Source organism: Martes martes, assembly GCF_963455335.1.
Source record: "Martes martes genome assembly, chromosome: 6".
Taxonomy (NCBI): domain Eukaryota; kingdom Metazoa; phylum Chordata; class Mammalia; order Carnivora; family Mustelidae; genus Martes; species Martes martes.
This window is the reverse complement of record NC_137893.1, coordinates 45,429,699-45,454,459: the sequence shown is the minus strand read 5'-3', so window position 1 is coordinate 45,454,459 and position 24,761 is coordinate 45,429,699. Positions and strand designations below refer to the sequence as shown.

General features: G+C 37.9%; 1 protein-coding gene across 1 annotated transcript in view; it reads right to left on the bottom strand.

Moving 5' to 3' along the window:
* The window catches only part of CEP162 (centrosomal protein 162), a 111,532-nt gene that overhangs the window by 13,242 nt on the left and 73,529 nt on the right, over positions 1-24,761 (bottom strand). Inside the window, exons 19-25 of the mRNA XM_080806495.1 lie at positions 20,240-20,366; positions 18,895-19,058; positions 18,033-18,137; positions 14,401-14,613; positions 10,187-10,839; positions 6,531-6,672; positions 3,979-4,077 (exon numbers count right to left, since the gene is read on the bottom strand). Of these exons, the coding sequence (XP_080662621.1) occupies positions 3,979-4,077; positions 6,531-6,672; positions 10,187-10,839; positions 14,401-14,613; positions 18,033-18,137; positions 18,895-19,058; positions 20,240-20,366 (1,503 nt within the window). The remainder of the gene's footprint in view (positions 1-3,978; positions 4,078-6,530; positions 6,673-10,186; positions 10,840-14,400; positions 14,614-18,032; positions 18,138-18,894; positions 19,059-20,239; positions 20,367-24,761) is intronic.

Genomic DNA, 24,761 nt, shown 5'->3' with positions numbered 1-24,761 from the left:
AAGTAACTATACTAGGAATGCAACGTACAGCATGAAGACCATTGTTAACATTGCCACATGGTATACATACATACATACATACATACATATGTAAATCCTAAGAGTTCAGTGTTAACTGAGGTAAGAAAAATCTTCTTTTCCTTAATGTATGAAAACTAAGCTCACTGTAGTAATCATTTCATTATATATATGTTAAATCTTTATGCTGTATACCTTAAACTTACACAATAGTGTATGTCAACTATATCTCAATAAAATTGGAAAAAAATGAGAAAAGGTATATACTGACATGGGAATATATTTATATATACTGTTAGGTAAAAAATTATCCTTTAAAATCCTATATATGCAAACACACAAACATGTATTTTACATGTGTGTATGCATAAGCACACACCCTCACAGTATTTGTAACTATATATGAATAAAGAAAATCTGAAAGAATAAGTAGCAAAATATGCTCTGGGTAATGGGATTGTGGATGATTTTATACTTTCTAATTTCTCTAATATATATTAATCTTAGTATAAAAATGTTAAATAGTCTTAAATATTTAATAAAATATATTAAAAATTATTTATAAACAAATCCTTACCAGGGATAGAAGTATGTAACATCAATAAAAAGAAAGCATATATTCCTAAATGAATAAAATTCTTATTGTCTTACTAGTTTATTGCTTTACTGAAGTGAAAGAGGGATTCGTCCAGATCCTGTTACTCAAGGTGGATTAACATGTTTTCCTACTAAAGGAGACAGACATCACGGACCACTAGCAGGAGGAGGCTCGGTTAGGGGAATTCAAATGATCCATGTACAGCCCAAAGACTTCTTCCCAGAAGACATATGTACTGTCCTTTTATATGCTGGTGAGTACATAATCTTACAAACAATAAATTTCAATTCAGACTGAAACCATAAAATTACTGCTATTTTTACTCCTTTAAATGACCATGACCTGCTGGAGTCTGTGTGCTTCCAACCATCCCATGTGCCTTCCTACCTTGCAACTTACTGGCTGATGCATTTCCCTGGCCACATTGCTGGGATGATGCTAGTGCTTGTGAACACTTAATCCAGTGAGTCTAGATTCCAATATGTTCTAGAACTGAAGGAGATACTGACCTTAGATTTAAGCCCATTACTGCTGTCCACTGTCTGTCCTCTGGCAATGCCTGGTTTGGAGGTGGGCATGTGACTCAGTTCTGATGCAAAGGAAGTTAGCTGGGGGACCTTATAGTTTATATGTTGGTTTATTTCTTTGTCCCACTCACTAGAATTCAAGCCCTTTGAGGATGATACCTTCGGGTGTTCTACTCATTTCTGTATCCCAAAAGCCTATCGACAGTGCCTGATACCTAAACACTTTTTCTAAAAGTTAAGAAGTAGACTTTATTCCATTTAATAGCTAAAGAAACCTGAGACTGAGAGTTTAAAAACACTAGCAAACGGCTGTGGGTAAAGGGTAAATATAATTCTTCCTTCTGCATGAGAAACTGGCCTTGGGTTCAATTCACTTTCTAGCTTTGTTCTCTTGATAAAGGTACACTGCTTGTGGTAAGGCCCCAACTGGTGGAACATCATCTGGGCTTGGAGTACTTGGCATGAACTGAAATACCTGGTGGGAAGTGGTAGGTCTGGCTCTCCTGGAAGCGGTGACTCTTGCATGTCCCCATGGGATCCACTGTGCATGACGTATTATGAGACGCTCGTTCTTGTGGAATGTGGGGAGTTTAAGCCTGGTTGATTCCTCTAACTGCCAGACGTGAGTCTTACTCCCTTGCACCTGTGTGGTCTCCAGAACACCTGTGTGGACTGCTGTGGGAACTACTCACACCAAAGAGCAAAAGGCCTGCTGCTGCCTTGCTGTTTCCTGGTTTATATCCAGAGTACCAAGTGTTGCCTACAGTCACGGTATGACTCTAAATGTTTATATGACCTGTCACCATAAGGCTCACTAACATGTTGAAGAATTTAAGCCCAGACCTTATCATAACCCCCCAAATTATTCCTACCATTCATTTGTAAAATAAAAGCCGCTAGCTGTAGACTATTTGACACAAATTACAGTAAAAATCCTGATAATTTTTAGGAGTCACTATTAATAGTCCTTGAATTCATATTAGAGGTCACTCTTGAATGGTTTCTAAAATTTGTATAGACTATACAGGTAAAACAATCCTACCGATGAAAAACTATGACCAATAAAATGTATATACTAACTGCAGAACATGGAAACAAGCAATAATAGCAGCAGTCCTCTCAGTTGTCTAAAATTAAGGAGTCTGAGTAAAGATTCAAGTCCTTTCTCTCCAACTTCAGGGTGCAAGGAAATAAACAGATTGTTGGGAGTCAACAGTGAGTGGAAAAATTAGACCAAAAATCTATGACGAGTGCTAAAATATGAAAGATTACCTTCTTCATTATAATATTTTTAAAAAAAGATTTGAGGAATTCATGCCTGAGTTAGGATTTTAAAGAGATGTGGTTTAACAACACTTGAGGTAACACAGGCATGGAACAAAATGCAGAAATTAGAAAAATCTTTTCAGGTTTTCATGGTTAACGTGCTAGTGGGATATGGTTCACTTCCCAAGGTGTTGAACTGTGTTGGAAAATTTTAGATCACTGTTTTCTCTAGAGATAGAACAACAACAAACAAGCAGTCAAAAATAAAAACAGAATTTACTCCTGTTAAAAACTGTGTGTTGTGCTTTTTCTTGTGGTCCAAAAGAGACTGGGATTTACCCATCTTCCTTAAACAACTGAAAAACTAGATGACCTGCGAAGCAACTGTTTTCAAACTCCAGCTAATAGCACTGCAGGACTGTGATTCGTGAGGAATAGGCAACACACCAGATGAACTCTAAGACTGCCTAGCTGGCTGCCCCGAGGCACCTTCGAAGCCAGTGGAAACAGCTTGAATAATTCTGGGAGCTCCTGCAGGGCTGGGAAAATGAACTATTCCCAACAGCCGGAGAGAAAAGTCCCTTGGAAGGCTCTCAGGAGGTTATCAGTAGTGGGAATAAATAAGCCCTGTTACAACAGCTATTATAAATGTACTGCCCATTAAAAAGGCAGACTGTCTTTATTTTATTTAAGAGATGGAGTGTTTTAGGTTTTTCAGTAAACAGGCTTCAAAATCATGTGTTGCATCTTTCCTATTTTCAAAATAGTTTAGCTATTCTTAAACTAGGAACACTGTAACTTTACTAAAACTGACCTTTATCTCGCAAATACTAGAACATACTTCCTTTTATTGCTTTTCCCCAAAAGTTTACTTTAGGTGTGTGAAGTTCTGCTAAATTACTGCTTATTCAACAACGTTTATGTACATCTTAAACAATGAAAAGAATGCATATCGGCTGAACTATAACCTTTCAATTAATTTATACCTAAGTGTGGAATGTTTTTACATTAATCTTTTCATAATGCCATTAGTTGTATGTATGTTCTGCTTCTATGGTTTAATAAATTCTTGAATAAAAAGTGGTGTACATGCTTCAAAGAATGCAGTTTCTTTTTTTTTTTTTAATAATTTCTAGAACCAAAAGGATCTTAGAGTAATAAAAGGGTGAGTTTCCAGAAAGATCTATTTCCTACGATATTGTCACTGGGGATCCGGCATGACTATAATGATTGCTTTATAGTATTCATACTTAATGCAGAAATGGCCTTAACGATCTAGTTTTATCTCCTAAAAAAAAAAAAAAAATCAAAAGATCCAAATACCCCTCTGCTCTATTTCCTCACTGCCCAGAAAAATGTCAACATTAACTATATAAGAAACTTAATATTTGAGAGTTCCATCTGGGGAAAGCAGACTTACCGTAAACAAGTTATTGATATATTTTGACACGTGATATATATTTTCAGGTTATTTCTATTTGCACATTTGTTAAAAAAAATTTATATAAAAGTAGTATGATTGAAATGGCTAAGAAAAGCTTATGTTAGCCCAATACTTTTATTTCTTACCTCTTTCTGTAGGATTTCTTCTCGAACTTGAGAAACTGCAAGAGACTCTTGTTTACCCTGCAGTTCGTTAACTTGACTTTGGAAATGTTTTAGAAGTACCTAGGGAATTATGTTAGAAGTGCTGAGTTAAGAGACTGCTTCCCCAAACATCGTTTGATAAATATAAGAAAACCAACTAATGGCTTTTGTTTGTACTAAAAAAAATTCCCAATATTTTAAAATTACCAAATTCTAACATGGAAATAAACTGCCACAGAAATTAAGTTCATAGATTAATTAAGCTCATTGAATACATTCATTATTTTGTTTTAATATTTAATACATCACACATAATACAAATTAATGGCTATATAACTGCGTGGCTTCTTTATCTCTAGTACTTTTCTCCTGGAGGCCTAAAAAACACTTTTTAAAATAAACCTCTATTATAAAGTCAAAGGGTTCTGGAGAAAGTAGCCAATATCATCTTTATTACTTTGTGATTAAGTAGAATAGTTTTTAATTAAAGAGCTACTGACAAAGCACAAGCCTAGTATTAGCATGAAATAAACGTCACACATTTTTGGCAAATAAGTACATGAATACTTTCATCGAGAAAGTATTAGGAAAATGTGCATCTCTTAACCTCTAATGCTTTACTTTTGCTGTTTTTCTCCTCAGACTATGCTGACTTCCACTTAACTCCTAATTTATAATATTAGATTTAGAAACCCGGGAAAGTAACATTAATGGCACTATGTATGGTGCAATGACACTACCTCATCTGCCTCTCCCAACTACACATTGACTTGCTATCATGTTTATACTGCCCACAGACAGCCTGCTCCTGTGGAGGGAGAAAGCCAGAGAAGTTAATCTGCAACTGCTATATACTGATTGCCTTTGAAAAGCACTCTAAATCATTCTCCTTGAAATATTAAAATAGGCAAAATTCTTTGTTTCTGAGCTGTAAGAACCTAAAGTATAGACCTCATTACACTTCACCCAAATCCCCCAAATACTTCAACATGCATCTCCTTATAAGGGTATCTTCTCACAAAACCATACTAGCATTTTTAATAGCTGAAATAATGCCCAATAGTTTCATAATATCCAATATCTGGCCCTACAAACAAATAAATAAAATTGCTCAACTGGGAAGTTTAAGTGGGTTCTACTCTGGGCAGGGCCCAAAATCATGACCCTGGGATTAAGACCTGAGCTGAGATCAAGAGTTGGATGCTTAAATGACTGAGCTACCCAGGCCCCCCTGAGTGATTTGTTTTTAATCAAGATGCTATTAAATAATTATTGATGGGAGAGGTGGTGGCAAGATAATCATTTCCTGGTTTCCCCCCACCTCAGCTTGTTTTTTTAAAATTAAAACGGAAAGAAGAGAGCACAATGGACATTTATATATCCTTCGATTTGATTTATCAACTAACATTTTTGCCATATTTGCTTTCTTTTTGGGGGGGACATAACTTTTTTTTAAAAAGACTTTATTTAGGGGCACCTGGGTGGCTCAGTGGGTTAAAGCCTCTGCCTTTGGCTCAGGTCATGATCCCAGGGTCCTGGGATTGAGCCCCACATCAGGCTCTCTGCTCAGCAGGGAGCCTGCTTGCCTTTCTCTCTCTCTACCTGCCTCTCTGCCTACATATGATCTCTGTCAAATAAATAAATAAAATCTTAAAAAAAAAAAAAAGACTTTATTTATTTGACAGAGATCACAAGCAGGCTGAGAGGCAGGCAGGGCAGGGGTAGGGGGGAAAGCAGGCTCCCCACTGAGCAGAGAGCCCAATGCGGGGCTCAATCCCAGGACCCTGGGATCATGACCTGAGCTGAAGGCAGAGGCTTTAAGCCACTGAGCCACCCAGGTGCCCCGGGACATAACTATTCTATCTTAGTGTTGTGTTTTCAATTTTCTAACACCATAGAAAACGGGCCACATACTAGATATTCATGGATATTCCACAGAGATGTACATACTAACCAAGAAGGAAGATACACTTTTTTGAAGAAACATGGACGAACTTTCAGCATACTCTGTCATAATTCTAAGAAGACTATACTTCATAGTGACTACAGTTGTGTATATCTCTCTGTTGATTATTTTATCCCAGTGCCTGATTGTCTATAGACCTCGAATCATTATTTGTTTAATGAATGAAAGGCCACTGGGCAAGAAGAATGACTAGGATAATTACTTGTCAACCAGGACTTGGGCAGAGGGAGATGGTTCAACATTCAGGTTCAAGTACTCAGGTCTCAATCACATAATGTGATTCTACCATTCCTTCTACCATCCCTTACAACTGCCTTAGGAGAAGAACTATTTGAGAAATGTTGGGACAAAACCGAGAAACCCCCGTTTTAAGAAAGAATAATCTTAAAGTAGAATAGTTAAATGCATGGTAATGGCACCGTCTCCTGTAAAAAAAAAAAATCACTTCAATAATTTCTCATTTCTATCAAAAAGCAAAGTTAACGTATTTCTGAATTAAATAGTGTTCTGTTAACAGTCCTGAAAAAAATAATTTTAAAGTCAAAGAAAGTGTGTTAAAGTCATCTACCTCTTGAGTTGCTATTTTACGATTTAGTTCAGCTACTTTGGAAGAAGAATTTTCTACTGCATTTTGGCAAAGGAGTTTCTCTACTTCCCTCTGATGAGATGCTTTGAGAGATGCAATGTGTGCTGCCGTATCTTCCTTGACTCTGCAGAGCAAATCAAAGAAAATCACACATAAAAACAGCTTTTCAATTCAGAGTTAGCACAAAAATAACATATGAAGCCTAGAAATTAAAGAAACAAAGGGACAGAGAGCACCAATACTGCACTCTGACAGGTGCTTTATAGAGGATCACCTGTGAGATCTTACAACCATGCCATGAGCTATTATTTACTGAATTTTATAAGGGCAAACTTGAGTTTAAGAGTGATGTCTCTAGAGTTCATTAGTAAACTGCAGACCTGGGGTTCAAGCCCAGCAGAGTTGGAGCTCAAAGTCTGGGCCTTTCACTCAACCCCCAGCCTGGGGCTGTACTTTCTGATAGAATCAAAGGTTCTAAATGTTCTGTGTGGATATAAAGTAAGGCCTCATATTTTATCTTTTAAGAGAAACTCAGATTTTTGCCCAGATTCTTATTGTGATAATCACAGTTCCTTTTAGGATCTCCAAAGCTTTGTCTCTAGGCAACATGCTTTTGGTCCACGCATATGACTCCAGGGCTAGCTGCCATGTCATAAAAATAAAATAACCTTTATGGTAATTCTTTAGGACCCACTGTCACCTGCACCTAGTTTTTTTTGCTTGTTAAGTGTGAGAGACTCTGATTTGTCTCTCTGATAAAATTCATGCATTCAGACGCAGTTTAATAAGTGGCAAAGTTCTGATAAACACTTGACACATTTCTTACAGATAAACATTTTCTCTCTTACTGGAAAAGTTATTAAAAATTGACAGGATTTTACTCAAAGCAGATACTGGATAAATCTCTGTTGATACATATTAACGTGGCAATTCCCAAACTATAAACAAATTTATCAGTTGCTTATTTGACTTATATGAATATTTCCTCATGGAAAGGGTGTGATTAGGGTCTTTGGAAAAGCATAAAAACCTAAAGCATTTATGATATAACCAAACTCAAGTAAAAAACAACTGAACAACAATAACAACAAAAACAACAACAAAGCTAAAACAGCCTAAATCTGGGATTGGGAAAGGTTATTCCTCACTTCTCAGGCCCAGGGCTATCTGATAAGCAGGTTAACAATACCAAATTACGTATAGAAAAATGCATAGGAAAAATTTCAATTTTAAATTATTTCCAGAAAAGAATATGATTCTTTTCAAATAGCTTCATTTCCAGTATCACATTCAGGACATGGGAAACAAGGTTTCAGTTTGGAAGCATTTATGGTTGACAGGATGATTCAGACACAGCTGCCAATCAATCAATATGCATTCATCTAGGTGCTCACTCCTTCTGCTCCTATGCCAGGTTGCAAAAGAAGGATAATCTTGTATCAGTTCTCAAGGAGTTATAAGGCAGTGTATGACTAGTGCTTTCTTGGTACTTAATATAGGTACTTGGTACAGAAGTTATAGAGGAGGTAGGAGCAGGAAATTTCCTGGGAGGCTCTAAGAAATATTTTGTGGAGGAGGCAGTACTTGAAGCATGGATGAGCAAAAGGCAGCAAAGACATTCAGCAAGTCAGGCCCGCAGAGAAGGTTCTGGCACCTGGGAAGCCACGTAGAATAATTTAGTCTTGATACTTCAGGAAGTGGGAGTTACTAGTGTAACTCAGATACAGGGATATTAATGGTTTTTAAGTGAAATGATTGGCGGGGGGAGAAAGAAACTAAAATCAGGGAGATTAGGGTGGGGAAGCTGTCTAGTAAACCAGGTAAGGCTGCTGTCTACAGGAAGGTAGAAAGCAAAAGGACACATATTTATAAGGAAGCACCCCATAATCTGTGAGCCCAAGAAATAAAGGAGGTAAAGCTGAACTTGGCAATTGAAAAACCATGGTCATAGACAGAGATGGGAAAGTTTTGAGGAGGAGCTAGTTGATCGGTAAAAATGGAATAAAATTTGAGATAACTACTGATTCCGAGAGGAACAATTTGGAAAATAGTAAATTTAACGTCTATGCTCAAGCCTTGAACAGTAAATTGGAGTCACGGTTTGTAGAAGCCACAAGAATGGATGAATATAGCAACGGAGAAAGAACTGAGAATAAACAGAAAGCTGAAAAATGAACCCTGGTAGAAGTCTGATTTTTGAGGAAGGAGAATGAAAAGGAGTCAGAGTTAGTTAAAAGATACGGAAGAGGAGTGTTAGACAGAGGTGTCAGTCATGGAGGCTATGGGAGGAAACCCATATTTCAGGAAAGCCAACAATGTCCAGGAAAATGAGAATAGAGACAACATCACTGGACCAGGAAAGGTCACTATTGAGAGATGAGATTTACAAGAGTGGTGAGGAGGAGAGCCCCGGCTGAGAGGAGGTGAGGTGCAAATAAGAGGCTACCTGTGGAAAACTGGTACTGACAGAAAGAGGACTAGGACTTGGTTTGATGACAGTGAAGAAGATCTGAACATGTTAGAAGGCTTGGAGGAAAGAAAGTAGACAGTACTGAGTGATTCTGAGAAGGAAAGGGATGAGCACAAAAGTTCTTCAAGGCGTGAATGGATGTGAGCACTAGATTATTTCGAAGTTACTTTGGAAAAGAGGAACTTTTCCTTCTAGAGTGTCAAGTAGTTTTTTTTTTAAAAGACATTTATTTTAGAAAGAGAGGGAGAGAGTGACTGCATGAACAGGGGCAGGGGAAGGGGTAGAGGGAGAGAAACTCAAGCAGATTTCCCACTGAGCGAGGAACCTGACACAGGGCTCAGACCCAGGAGATTATGACCCAAGCCGAAACCAAGAGCTGGATGCCCAGCTACCCAGCTAGGGGATTGGAATTCATGCCTCTGTTTGGTCAGTGGAATGGTAATGCTGAGCTGAGCTACCCGGGTACCCCAGGGGATCTTAAGCAGGCTCCACACTCAGTGTAGACGCAGGGCTCGATCTCATGACCCTGACATCATGACCTGAGCCGCTATCAAGAGTTAGACGCTTAACCAACTGAGCTATCCAGGCACCCCTGTTCAACTAGTTTTAGTAAAAGCTGTTTTCTGCAGTCTGCCTAGGGGTCATCAACGATGACATTCATTTGCAAGAAGGCCCCATGGGTCAGCTTATTAACACAACCTAGATAAATGTGGAGACAGGATTTGTCAGCCTGAGGACATGGTTGGGGTTGACATGAGATTCAGGTTTTTTTTTTTTTTTTTTTTAAGATTTTATTCATTTGACAGATCACAAGCAGGCAGAGAGGAAGGCAGAGAGAGGAAGGGAAGCAGGCTCCCTGCTGAGCAGAGAGCCTGATGCGGGGCTCGATCCCAGGATCCTGGGATCATGACCTGAGCCGAAGGCAGAGGCCTTAACCCACTGAGCCACCCAGGCGCCCCTGGAGATTCAGGTTTATCAGAATCTGGCTTCCAACAGGTAGAGGATCCTACTCTGAGAGAGATCTATGCTTGGCAATGTAATACAATTTCTTAAGATTTGGTAATGAATTCAGTTCAGGGTTAAAACTAATTACCGGAGGAAATACATCTTACAATTTTGATGTTTTTATCTTTGTATGTCCCCATACAATTCCAGATTCACATTTTACCTTTTCATGGAATTTTCAAATTGGTTCATTGCGGCTTCAGATTTCATCTTCAGCTCATTCCTCTCCACAGTTAATCTCTCCAGTTGATTTTTCAATCTGCAGTTTTCTTGTAAAACCTCTGAAACATGGGACTCAGTGAAAGTATGTGGTTGGTAAAGTCTGCCATCCAGGGTTCCAGGGAATGAGTTTGCACTTCCTTTACCTGAATGCAAACCATCTTTCTTCACCCTTTTTGCAGTCACTTCCTCTCTACCCTTAGAGCTCTGATTAGACAGCATCATCCTTCTCTCCTTCTGAAGCCTCTCCACGGTTTTCGAAAGGTCTTGTATTTCTCTCCCCTTCGCAGCCAGCTCCTCATTAAGTCTCACCAGTTTAGCTTTAGCGTGAGCCTGTTCTATCTGGAATTCAATAGACTGGAAATCTTTATCCTCTTTATCATTTTTCTTGAGTTCCAATTCGGCATTTTGATGTTTAAGAGTGTCTATTTCAGCTTCAAGTTTTCTTACGGTGATTTGATGGGCTTCCTTGATGTCGTCGAGCTCCTTCTCTAGTGCTTCGGCCCTGCGGGAGCTGTCGGACTGGTTCTGGGATGCCTCCTTTAATCTGCAGGCAAGTAGCTGCTCTTGCTCCTCGAGTCTCTGTTCATACTGAATCTGAAGACAAGAATCCGTGTTAGGTCAAAACTACTGCTAAGTAGGACATTGGTTACTGAAGCCCTGTGGTCTGCTGGGTCCTCCCTATTCCTTCATTCAGACACTCACTGTGTATTCTGATGCCTCCAACTCTGAGTTCTCTGAGTCAGTCACAGGTACTGAAGTCCTAATCTTGAAAGGGTATAATGTTATATCTTCTCAGTATGTTGTATCATTTCAAAATTAATATGTTTCTTTATAAACAAAAATCACACGTTTCTGTACACCCCAAAACTTATTAAGTATCACAACTGAACCTATTATTGTGTACCCGTCTCTGCAAATTGACAAACTACATGTTCAGGAGAAATAGGGAAAGTAATTGGGGGCACTGAAATCTTTAAGAAATAGTACGTTTTCAACTTATTAATATCAATTTAGGAATCTCATAAGGAGTAAATCAGCTTGGATTTGTTATACTGGAGCTTTAGAATTACAAAAAAAAAAAAAAAATAACCTAAACAGGTTCCTCTGTGGAGGGAGGCACTACAGTGTTTGTTCATTCATTCAATGAATATTTATTGAGCTACTGCTGTGTGCCAGGCTCTGTGCCAGATTCTGAAGATAGAGAAGTACAGCCTTCCAACAGTTCACAGCCTGGTCAGGAGAGTGACATGGCAAGTTTCACTGTCCTATGACAACTGTGGTTAACGGGCCTATGAATATGTGCAACGGGGACGAGGTGCCCCGATGTGTGTGGAAGCCTGAGAAAAGGTGGGAAGACCATAGCAGAGGGAGTGCATTTAGGTTTGGGCTTGAGAGATGAGTGTAAATTTGGGGATAAGTGGAAGCAGGGACATTTTGGAAATAGGAAGAATACAGGTCAAGGCAATCTAATGCTTGGCGTGTACTGGGAACCGGAAATGAAAGGAAGAAGTGACAGAGTGAGAAGGGACAGGAGGGAACAGCAAAAAGAGAAAAGTCAGGGTGGGTGGATTTAGATATATAAAAATAGGCTAGAGGATTGGAATTTATGCCTCTATTTGGTCAGTGGAATGCTAATATTAGTTGTAATTATTATAATCATTAACTGAATACTTGCTACACTCCATGCAAAGCAGTAGGGCTTTACATATACTTTGCTGCTTGATCCTCCAACAGCCTATGAATTAGGGATCAATTAAGTAAAATATTTCAGCATTTGCTTTGTGTCAGGCACCTTGCTGAATGATGGAACACAATGGTGAGTAGAGGCAGAATAGTCCCAGCCATCAAGTCTAGAAGCTAGATGGGGAGAGCGATCACTCATGATCCAATCAAAATGGCCGGAAATGTGGTAGATGCAGTGGAGAAGTGCATGGGACTAGAGTGCCTGTGAGATAATTTGTCTATCAGAGAGTCCATGAAGGTCTCACTGGGGTAGCAATACCTGGATTGAGAGCTGAAAGAGAGGAACACCTTAGCTGTAGAATGAGGTGGGCAGAGCACACCAGTCAAAGGCAAGAGTCTGCCAACATGTGTGGCTACAGGAAACATGGCAAGTAGGAGAAACATGTTAGTATAATAGGACAGAGAAAGCATCGTGGGAGAACACATTGGACAGTGAGAGAGGTCTGGTCATACATGGAATTATAGGCCATTTTTGAGGAATTTATTATTGAGGAAGTTATTGAGGGATATAAATAAAGGTGTGTGTGTGTATGTGTGTAACACAGAGGGATACGGAAATATAATTTTGGCTTTTCTGTCAAGAGCTGATTAGAGGATGGGGTAAAGTGGGTATGTGTAGACTAGTCAGATTACAATAGTTATTAATTTTTTATTAATAACGGCCGTAAAGTGACATGGTGATAAAAAGGTACAGAGGAACTGAAAGAAATTTGGGAGTGTAAGTAGCATAATTGGCACTAAGTCAGTTATTATCTCTTTTACATATGAAGAGAGGGAGACTGAGCTGAAGTAACTAGTGCAAAGTCATGAAGCCCTAAGGGTTAAACTTGGCCTGGAGGGAAGGCTGGTCTGACTCTAAAAGCCTGTGTGTTTTCCATTGCACTGCATCTCTTAAAAGTACTGTGGGGTCAGAGGAACCTAATAGAAGGAGGTCTGGAGTGAACGTTTAGGGAAATAGAAGAAGAAATTGATTAGCTACAGCAATAGGCTTGCCAAGTAGTACTGGGGGAATTCATGAGACCAGACACCCACACACCTGTGACAGCCCTACTCTCACGTGTGTGCCATCTCCTCAGATTTGTGTGAGAGGAGGAGTGGAGAAAGAGATGGGTGGACTGGAGCAGAAAGCAAGGAAGGTAAACATGGTTGGAAACTGAGTCTTAAAACGGAAGTCCACCTTGGAAGTCAGGAGAGTGAGAGAAGAAAGAGAACCAGGGAGTGGGCTGAGAGATTTGAAAAAAAGAGGGTGGAGTAAACCAGCTTCCTTGACAGGACCTTAAATTAACTAGCAGGCTGATGTATTGGACCAGGCTTTCAACCTTCTACTGTTTCTGGAATCTAATAGTCTATTCTCTTTTGCTTCTCTCAGGATAGAAATCTGTGGAGAATGAGAACTGCTTCCTAGAAGCAGCGTGGCCTAGGATTTGAGGCCTTGTTCTATCGCTCACTGGCAGCAGCACCTCAGGCAAGATGTTCAATTGTGAACATCTCTGCTCCCCTGTCTGTAAAGCAACGAAGGTAGCAATATCTATTTCTCACCAGTGATGAAAGGATCATGCAAGATGAATTAAAATGTCTGTGAAAGCATCTAGCATGGATTACTGCAGAAACTGTGTGCTCAACAAATTCTTTTTTTTTTTTTAATATTTTATTTATTTATTTATTTGACAGACAGAGATCACAAGTAGACAGAGAGGCAGGCAGAGAGAGAGGAGGAAGCAGGCTCCCCGCCGAGCAGAGAGCCCAATGTGGGGCTCGATCCCAGGACCCTGGGATCATGACCTGAGCTGAAAGCAGAGGCTTTAAGCCACTGAGCCACCCAGGCGCCCCCTGTGTGCTCAACAAATTCTTAAAGTAAATGAAATATCACATCTTCTTTCATACTTGGTCATCCCAGCACTTGTAGTTTCAACTTCATTCCTCATGAAGGATCAGAAAACTCAGAGAAAGTAAGACATTTTCAACAGGCATTGCCCGGCCCCCTGTTCTACCCCCCAAGAAGTATTCTTCTGTCTTACTCTCTTCTCCCTTGTCTAGGGAAATTTCAAGAAAGTATTTTCAACCTTGGTAATTAAAAAACAATTTTTTATTGACTATACATCAGAGGTGTTTTACTAATCTGCCTTTTCATGACTTAATTTCCACTAATTCTTTTTTTTTTTTTTAAATTTCCACTAATTCTATTATCACCTAGAGGGGGCCCTGTGCTTGATTTTCCATGCTTGAAACAAAAAGAAAATTGCTGAAGCAGAACAAAAAAGACAAGATGGGTCTAGGTTTCTTTTGCATCTGCTGACATTCATGGTAAAGGTTTTACAGGGAAGGATGTTTAGTGATTTGTCAAAATGAGACCTGAGAAGTGCCCAGCCCCCCCCATGGTATTGAGACCCTGAGGGTCTAGCTGGCTCTTACCTTCATTTTCTGGAACTGTTGTTCCATGGTCCGAAGGCTTTTCTTTGCTTCTTCATCTCTGCCTTCCAAATCAGCCTCTAGTTTTTTTATCCTTTTTTCCATAAAGTCCACTGTATTTCTGTCCACTGTATCACCAGCTGCTGATGCAGCCAATATTAAAGCAGGTAAAGAATTGGGGTATCTTCTCTTTAGAATTCCTTCCATTTCCTTAACCTTTTAAAATAGTTTTGCATATACGTAAGGTCACAAATATATTAAAATCAAGCAGTTCAATGTATAAATTTAGATTATGTTCTATCATTCACATCTAGCTTTCAAAGACAGGTTTATATCACATCTTAAGACTGAATCAAATGCATAAAAAAACAGATTAATTTCAAACTTTATATCCCTAGAAGATCTGATTTTAAAACCCTACAGTATAATGTCTAGTTAATTTACAGAAATCCTCTTACATTTATTTGAAATAGATCTTGGGACTTTCTATTGTACTAGTAATAGCCAGTCTTTCTGAGGACAAATGATCCTTCCTTTTTTCCCCAGACTCCCTTGGATGATCATGTTTATACTATCTATTGATTGAAAAATGACTTAAATGTGCCTCAATGTATAGAACTTTTGCAATAAACACAAGCTTCCTAAGCACCGGCCCCTACTTGCAACAATCTCTATGTGACCTCATCCCTCCTACAGATACCCCCTCAAAATGCAGTTTGATCTATCTTAAAGTTACTTCTTTCAGTTAGGAAGCAAGGAAGATTAATACTATTTAATGAAGTCTTCACAAAAGACAACTTTTCATTTGGTCTATTAAACAATAACATATTTTATGGTTTTTCTGTAAGAAAGAACAGTGCTAAGGCTCACAGATATTATGTATGTGCACGTGTGTATATTTGTTTTTGTTAAAGGTATTACAGTTAAGATATCTTAGAAAAACATATTAAAGCATGAAATTCTTTGTTTTCTACCCTCTGAGCATACAATACAATAAAATAGCACATGAGAGGCGGTCTAGTGCAGTGGTCAGAGCATGTCTGGAGTTAAAATTGTGCCACCCAGCTTTATGATCTCTGTCAACTCCTCCATCTAAATCTCTTTTGCCTGAGTGGTAAAGTGGGAATGACAACAATACCAATTTCAAGGCACTGACACATTTAAGTGAGGATCAGTTGACATCTATCTTGGTAATGTGCTTAGCAGAGTGCCCAGCATACAGTAAGGGATTGATAATATTGGCTTTTATTATCATCTGGTTTCAGAAACTACCCTTCCTAAGGCACGGTGGGTTGCTGGTACTCAAAATCCTGTTTATAGATTGAATTTTGTTCCTATTTAAGTATTCAAGGATCTTATCATTTGCAAGAATGATGACTGCTTGCATATTCATATATGTACCATCAATTGAAATATATCCAGATAACAAATATTGATAATTTCATCTGCAACATTTTCAATGCTTTGTTTTCTCTGGTATTGAAAATCTAGTTATTTGGAGTAGATCTAAGCATATAAAAGTATATACATACATATAACACACCATATATATTGAAAAAAGAAGATCTCAATTTTTAAAAATGGTGTATAATATTATTTATAATTAATGTTTTCACTTAAAATTTTAAGAAATGTTTTAATCTAATTTTGACTTCTTAAATGTTTATTTTTTTTTGAAAATTATATTTTATTTATATTTTCTTTAATTTTGCTTTTTAATATTATTCTTTGGTGACTGATACCAGTGTGGCTCTCATACAAAGTAAATGCTTTTTTAAAAATTCTCACTGGAAATTAAACTGTGGAATATCCCATTAAATAAAAGCATGAGTAAAAAACCGCACATAATCTGAAATTTTCATTATTTACATGCATCTAATTAATCAGCCCCATTTTTACTTAGGTACTATTTAGAAAAGGAGATTATTATTATTAATTATGCTATAATTAATCTATTTCAGAATATGGCTCCAAAATGATTCTGAATATACTGTGATATACCTTGACTTTAAAATATATGTTAAGGTTTAAAATCATTAGGATAGAAATGTTCATGGGAACAGAATAAGATCTGAAATGTACAGGGGCGCCTGGGTGGCTCAATGGATTAAGCCGCTGCCTTCGGCTTGGGTCATGATCTCAGGGTCCTGGGATCGAGCCCCGCATCAGGCTCTCTGCTCAGCGGGGAGCCTGCTTCCCTCTCTCTCTCTCTCTGCCTGCCTCTCTGCCTACTTGTGATCTGTCTGTCAAATAAATAAATAAAATCTTAAAAAAAAAGATCTGAAATATACATGCAGCAAACTATACAAAATACTATAAATGAGCAATATTTTAGAAAGATATAGTTTAAAATGTTAAACCAATGAACTTTTAATGAAACCATTAATAAAAGAGAAAGGTAACTTGTATAAAGTGCTATATTCCTGGTCAATATGTGTCATCATTTCAATTCTTAATTTTGCTCTTTAGCATGCTTCAGTTTTTCACTCTCATACATTTAGTTCTACATTATTTCTCTTAAATTCATCAGGTGGAGAAGAAGTTTTTTAGGTCTTCTCTCTCACAATTCTGGATGGCTTCGTCTACATTAGCTAATTTAAATCTTGAGCACTGAAAAATAGCCAAGCAATCCTGGACTACAGTTATTTCAGAATATTTGTAGCTCTCCAAAACACCTCTGCCCTATTCCTTTCCTGCCTACTGAGCCCAACTACCAAATCATACCTTTTAATATAAGAACAGGTCCTGTAAAAGTAACAAAGTTAATTTTTTGCTTAGTTTTCCTTCTCTCATAAAACTGGGAAAATACTCAGCCCAGTGATGACCTCAGAGTTTTGTGTTTGTGATGGAATAATAGCCTACATTTAAGGATCATGACTTGACTGCAGATTCAAGCTCCCTTATGAACAGGGTTGGAAACTCTTATTTTATTTTGATATTGAGTTATGAGATATAATGTAAAACATTACAGAGTTTTAAAAACAGAAGGAGGAAGTTAATATTCCACCCCACAAAACAACTACTTCAATGAAAAAACATCTTTATCCTAGTAAGTATCACTATATGATTTTTGAAAAGGTCTCCCAGCTATACACACCATGAAATGAGTATTTCGAAGCTTGACAGTGAGCAAGAACTCAAAATTAAGGCCAGATTTTCGGAAGGCTAAATGTTCTGTTTCCAGGGTGTTTTCCAACACTTCCCAAGCTTTTCTAACGTATTTCCAACTCAAGGATCTCCTTTCCTGTACTCCTTTCTCACCAAACTTTCATCAGGAGAAGGAATCCTAACTCCATACCCAGAGTTTTAAAATGCTTCTTGTTTCCAGATGTCTAATAGAGCTGGAATGCACAATAACCTTTCATCCACAGCTTACCTGCAATGAGGCACAACAGCCTACACATTCTTTAGGCAGAAAGCCACAGACTACATAAAATTATTTTGTTTACTACTTTTATTTCTGTCACTTTAAATATTGCATATCAAGTATTTAAAGGGCAGTTCTATATTAAAATAAATGAATAAAAACAACAATTTTCAGGTCAATTATATTTTGTAGGAACTACTGAAACAAGAGAAAACAAAAATGCACTGTATATAAAATACCTTAATGAAAATTTACCCTGAACACATACTTGTCGCTCTAGATCCTGAATTTTTTTGGCATCAGCTGCTTTCTCTTTTAAACGTATCTTCTGTGAAATAGATGGATTTCCAGACTCAGCTTTCAGTTTCTCAACCTATCAATAAGTAAAGAAAATGTTAAGGAGCATATTTAAAACACACCAGAGAAACCCCAGGAGACACACATAATGTATTCATTTATTGATTTATTAATTCCCAGATAGGGCGCTGTGCTGGAGATTTGGAGGGCAAACAAGATAAGCCTGCTTTTACAGTGCTTGTACTCTGGTGGAGGAGACACATGATAAGCTAATAAAGTATATCAATGAGTAAATAAAATAACCCCAGAGAGTGACAATGGCTAGGAAGAAAATAAAACAGAGTGACAGAATGGGAAAAAGGTCTGAAGGGGCAGGACTGGTAGCTCCATTAGATGAGCAGATCAGAAAAGGGCTTTCTGGGGAGTAGAAACCGGAGCTGGGACTTGAATGAGGAGTGAGACACGGAAGAAACTAGGCCAAAGTAATTTAGACCAAGGCAACCCATGGAACGAGCATGGCCTGTTCAAGAATCAGAGGGAGGTTTGGTGTGGCTGCAGGAGAGTGACTCGTGGAGTGTGATACACATAATGAGGCTCAAGAGGCAGGCAGGGTTCAGACAATAAGCAGACATGACAGGTTATGGTAAGGAGCTTAGATTTATTCTCAGTCTAATCTAAAACAGCCTACACATCTAAGAGCAAACCAAAACCCAAACCAGCTATTTTCATTAGCAGTGTTTATGGTATTGACTCAATTATACTTACAAGGCTAAGAAGAACTAATTGCTGAATAGGGTTCATCACAGAAATACTTTCTAAAATGATCTTACTACCTCAAGTTTGAGTTTCTCAATTTCTTCATTTGCTTCTTTAAGTCGAATTGCATCTTTATCCAGAAGTTCCTGATTTTCAGCATACCACTGTAATCTTTTTTGTAGACGACTGATTTCTTGCTTATGTGTTTCTTCTAAGATTTTTATTTCATATAATTTTTCACCTGTAAGATAAAGAACTCCTGAACTTGATCGTAATTTTCCAAAATATGGAAATAAACTAAATTACATGAAAACCAATACCTATCTAATGAAAGCATTATGAAAAAATAAGAAAAAAATGATCTTTGCAATGTAATGTCCAGTTTCATCTACTAGTAAAGACAGATATTGTTTTTATAGGCCAAATCCTCAAATTCGTAACAATATTGGCTGTGTATAAATTTTTTGATAAATCGTTTTCCCACTTTCATTATAAAAGCAAAATTGTTTCTATGAGACAATAAATATTAGATCTAAGAGATAATAAACATGAAGAAGTCCTATAATTATATTAAAAAATTGCAATGAGAAACATTAAAGAGTGCTTACCATGCATGATTTCATTTAATACAACATATGATGGGGACTATTATAATTCTATTTTATGGATTAGTAAAGCAAATGCAGGTAAGGGGATTTTAATGTACATATCTTACACCGAAGATCATATCACAAGAGAAAGACCCTCACGAGGGCTCCTCTGATCCACTTTCTAGCCCTGGGTTCTGTCTTCCTAAACTCCAATCCACAGGTGCACTCAAGAATATGCTTAAGAAACACATTCCAGCAACCTCCCTCCATCCCTTCACTTCTGTGTCTTTCAATCTGTCAGACCCAGCTCAAATGCCACTCTTCCCTAAAACCCCTATGTAGTACCATAGTACCACATTTCATGTTTATTTGTAATTTTTTAAATATTAAACTTCTCTGCATTCTTATCTTTCTTTTGTCTTCCCTGGTGGGGAATGGCACATTTATCTTGTGTTTTCTATAAACACAGTGCAGTGTTATTTGTTCATCTGGCAAATACTTGAGAGCCTAGGTTTCAGACTCAGGGATAAAAAGGCAGACTGTGCCCTCAGGAAGGTCACAGTCTAGCTAGGGTGACAAACATGAACATGAATAAATATAAGATTCCACAAATTCAAAACAATCCTTGATTTTTTTTCCTGATCCCGCAATTATTCCTGCTAAAACCAATCAAATCTGCATGCCTATTAATAACTAGTTTTTAAAAAATTTTCTGAAATTACAACATACTTTAAGGAATATGATTCTGATTCTGTAAGTAGTAACAGCTACTATTACTTAAATTCAAGAACACTTACAAGTATAAAGGTAAACTTTCAGCTCAGCGTTTTACCTGTGGCATAAGCAATCTGATCTTTGGCTTGGTCTCTCTCTTTCTTCATTCTTTCCAAGTCTACTTCAAGAGCTTGTTTGTCTTGCTTCAGTCTTTTGATGTCTTCCAATAAACTGTTTTTTTCTTTCTTGATGGTCACAGAAATAAAAAAGCAAAATATTTCTGGCCCCCCAAAATTGTGGTATAGGCTCTCTTTTACCCCGTCCATCCTTAATTCTACATACATATTTTTATAAATACATGTATTTTTATAAATACATAATTATTTTTCCTAAATTTAGTTCTGGTGTCATCACTTTCTTCCACCCCGCCAAATTACAGTAACTCCCCATAGCCTACTAGATCAACTCCAATCATCTAACTCAATACAGCCTAAAGACCTTCCAATGAACTGTTCTCACTTCTGGATTACTGCAATAACGTCCTAACCGGTGTGCCTCTTCCACTTTCAGCAGCTAGTTTATTCTCACACTAGCCAAGGAAATTTTAATTAAAAAAATACTGAAGTCTAATTGACATACAATAAATACCCTGTTAGTTTCAGGTGCATATCATAGTGACTTGATATTTGTATATATTATGAAATGATCCCCATGGTAAATCTAGTTATGATCTGTCATCACACAAAGTTATTACATTATTGACTAGAGTCCCTATGCTGTCCATCACAACCCTATGTCTTATTTTATAACTGATAATTTCTCCAACCCCCGCCTCCCCTGGCATCCCCCGCTTCTGGTAATCAACAGTGTTTCTGCACCTACCAGTCTGTTTTGTTTGCTTGTTTATTTCACATATAAGTGAAATCATATGGTATTTGTTCTCCTCTGACTTATCACTTAGCATGATATCTTCCAGATCCATCAATGTTGTCACAAATAGCAAGATCTCAACCTTTTTTATGGCTGAGTAATATTTGGTGTTCATCTATCAGTGGATGTTTACGTTGCTTCCATATCTTGACCAGTATAGATAATGCTGCAAGGAACATGGGGTGCACGAATCTCTTTGGATTGGTGTTCCCATTTTCTTTGGATTAATACCCAGAAGTGGAATTGCTGGATCATAGTAGTTCTATTTTTGATTTTTTTGAAGATCCTTCATTCTGTTTTCCACATTGGCTGCACCAATTTATATTCCCACCAACAGTGTATGAGGGTTCTCTTTTCTCCACAGCCTCACCAACACTTGTTACTTTTTGTCTTTTTGACTATAGCATATGTGACAGCTATGAGGTGATATCTCATTGTGGCTTTGACTTGCATTTCCCTGATGATTAGAGATGTTGAGCATACTTTCATGTGTCTGTTGGCCATTTGTTTGTCTTCTTTGGGAAAATGTCTACTCATGTCCTCTGGCTGTTTTTTAATCATGTTATTTGTGTTTTTGACATTAAGATGTATAAATTCTTTACATATTTTAGATATTAATTCCTTAACAGATAAATCACTTACAAATATCTTCTCCAACTCTATAGACTGCCTTTTACCTTGTTAATGGCTTCCTTCACTTGTAAAAAAGCTTTTCAGTTTAATATTAATAATATTAATTATCCCATTTGTTCATTTAAGATTTTGTCACCTTTGCCTGAGGAGACTGGTCTGGGGATGGGGGGAATGCTAAGACCGATGTGCAAGAGCTTACTGCCTATGGTTTCCTCTGGGAGTTTTATGGTTTCAGGTCTCATATTCAAATCTTTAATCCATTTTGAATTTTTTTTTTTTTTAAGAGAGAGAGAGCATGTGCTCACATATGTGAGTGGGAGAAGGGCAGAGGGAGACAGAGAATCCCAAGCAGGCTCCATGCCCAGTGTGACGCCTGACTCGGGGCTCGATCTCACGACTCTGAGATCATGACCTGACCCAACATCAAGAGTTAGATGCTTAATTGACTGAGCCACCCAGGTGCCCCTTGAATTTATTTTCATATATGGTATAAGATAGTAGCCCAGCTTCCTTCTTTGTTATGTATCTGTTCAATTTTCCTAACATTATGTATTGAACAGACTTTTTCCCCATTGTATATTCTTGCCTTTGTCACAGATCAATTGACCACATGTGTCAATTGTGGGGTTTTTTTTCACAAGCTCTCTATTCCAAAGAAGAATTGTTTTAAAGAGGTGGTGAGTTTTGTTCCTCTGTCTGAAATTCTCTGGTGGCTCCCATCCCTCTCAGGGTAAATCCAAAGTCCTTACCATGAGCTTCAGTGCCCTGTAACCCAGCCCTGCTCCTGCCTCTGACCATATCTACCCTAAATCCTCCTCTTCCAACTTCATTCTGGCATGAGAGACTTCTAGCTGTTCTTTGAACAGAACCAGCATATTCCTACCGCAAGGTGTTGGCACTTACTGTTCCTCTGCCTTTAGTGCTCTGCCCCCAGATAGCCACATGGCTCACTTTTTTACTTTATCAAGATTTCTGCTCAAAAGAAACCCCAGGAAGATCTTTCCTGATCCTCTTTATAAAATAACCATCCTGACTTTCAGGTGTGATGCTTTATTTTCTTGTCACAACATTCATCACCACCTGACATATGTTTACTGGAAAGCAGAGATTTTATTAATCTTTGTATGAAAATTGCATAAAAATGCTTAGCACATTAAAAGCTGAATGAATGCTCAATACGCCCTACTTCATTGCCCCCAATTCCTCCACTCAACAAAATCATGCTTATCCTTCAAAGCCTAGTTCAAAGGAGGCTATTCCTATCAGCCCCTCCTCTGTGTTCCCCAAAACTTTCACTGCACCTCTAGCACAGTAGTCATAGGACATTGATTTGTGTACATGCCTCTTCTCTTTAACAGGCTGAGAACTCTATGGGGACCAAGACTGATTTATTACTAATACCTGTATACTTCATGGCACTAAGCACACAGCTGGTACTCAATAAATGTTCACTGAACCAAACTCTTAATTGCTGAAGAAACTCTTGGACTCACAGCAGTACACGCAGCGTAGTTAAGTTTCAAAACAAAATTCTTACAAAATAAAATTCTTACAAATTCTGTTATTACTCTACCTTCTTATCCCAAATCCAGTCTTATGGAGAAAATAAATCCATTCATTAAAGCACTGTATAACTGTGGTTTCTAGCCGAATCACAGATTGGATGGCATCATTTAACTGTTTTAGTCTTCTGTGTGACTTTCTGTAGATGTCTTTTCAGGAGAACAGTGAGTTTCACGTTTTTGAATGCTCAGGCTCTTTCTACAACTACCTTTTGTTTATTTAGTTCAATCAATTTAGAAGTGCTCTCTAGTAGAGTCTACTTCACAGAATTACAGAGTTTTAGGATTCAAAGGAACTTTTAAACATCTTGAGTTCAATCATGCAATTGACACTTAAATGAATGTTCACTCTATGCTTGCATCTTTCCAGGGAAGTATGACTTCCTACCTGAAGGAGGCCAGTAACGTTCCAGGGTCAATCCTGTGGGCACAGGACTCCGGGCTGGCAAGTACTTGTACTCCCTTGTAAGTTACCATGCAGACTTTCGGAGAGGGCCTCTGCTTGCCTCTCTGGCCTTGTCCTTACTTACCCACTTCTGCCTCAGAGATCTCTATTTCTAGAAAGTAACCGGGCCATTCCTGGTGTAGGGGCTTTTGCTTTTCTCCTGGCTGAAAGGCTTACTCTTTGCATAGTTGGCTGCTGCTTCCCTTCAGCTCTTGACTTCTGACCTAACTTTCTCAGAGGGTCTCCTAGACCACACTGTAGACTACTTACTGCCTTGCCCTCTCCCCAGCCACCCTTATTTGCTATTTTTATATTCTTCAAAGCACATCTTTCTATTTGTAATTATTTCCTTTATTTACTTACTCTCTTCCCTACTAGAATACATGTTCCTAACGAGCAGGGTCTGTGTGTGTCTTGTATACCTACTGTATTTCAATACCAGGATGAGTGCCAGGAATGTGGTAAGTACTTCATAAAGGCTGATGGAATGAAAGTTGTGGTTAGCATCATTCCTCTTCCCACCTTGGGATACTAAAAAGAGTGAGCTCATGACCTGTGCTTTTGCTATGCTTCTATCTATGCTTTATAGAGAACCAACTCGTATTTTAATACTAATCAGTATTAATTTTTAAGGTACAAATTAGATTGTACACACATATATTCAGTATGAGTATTATTATACTATAGACTTCTCTCAGGATTTTTGCTCTAAAATCAAACCCAGAACACCAAAGTAAATGAAAATAAAAGGTATATTTACATTCTATCTTACAGTATTTGCAGAAATAAATACCTGAAGAATTTTTACTATTATCTTGACCTTTTTTTTAACATTTCTTTTTAGGTTTTTCCTGCCTTTGGTAGTGTCACCATTGGGGGCTGAGATGTAGATTTTTATCCTGAGCCTGGTCACTGGGTTTCTTGAATTTGAGAAGTCATCTCTTTTATCATTTCTGGGAAATTCTCAGCCACTACCTTTTAAAAATATTTAAATATATTTTAGCATTTCATATATCTGATATTTTCCATTTTTAGTCTATTTATATTATAGCCTATCCAGTAATCCTGTT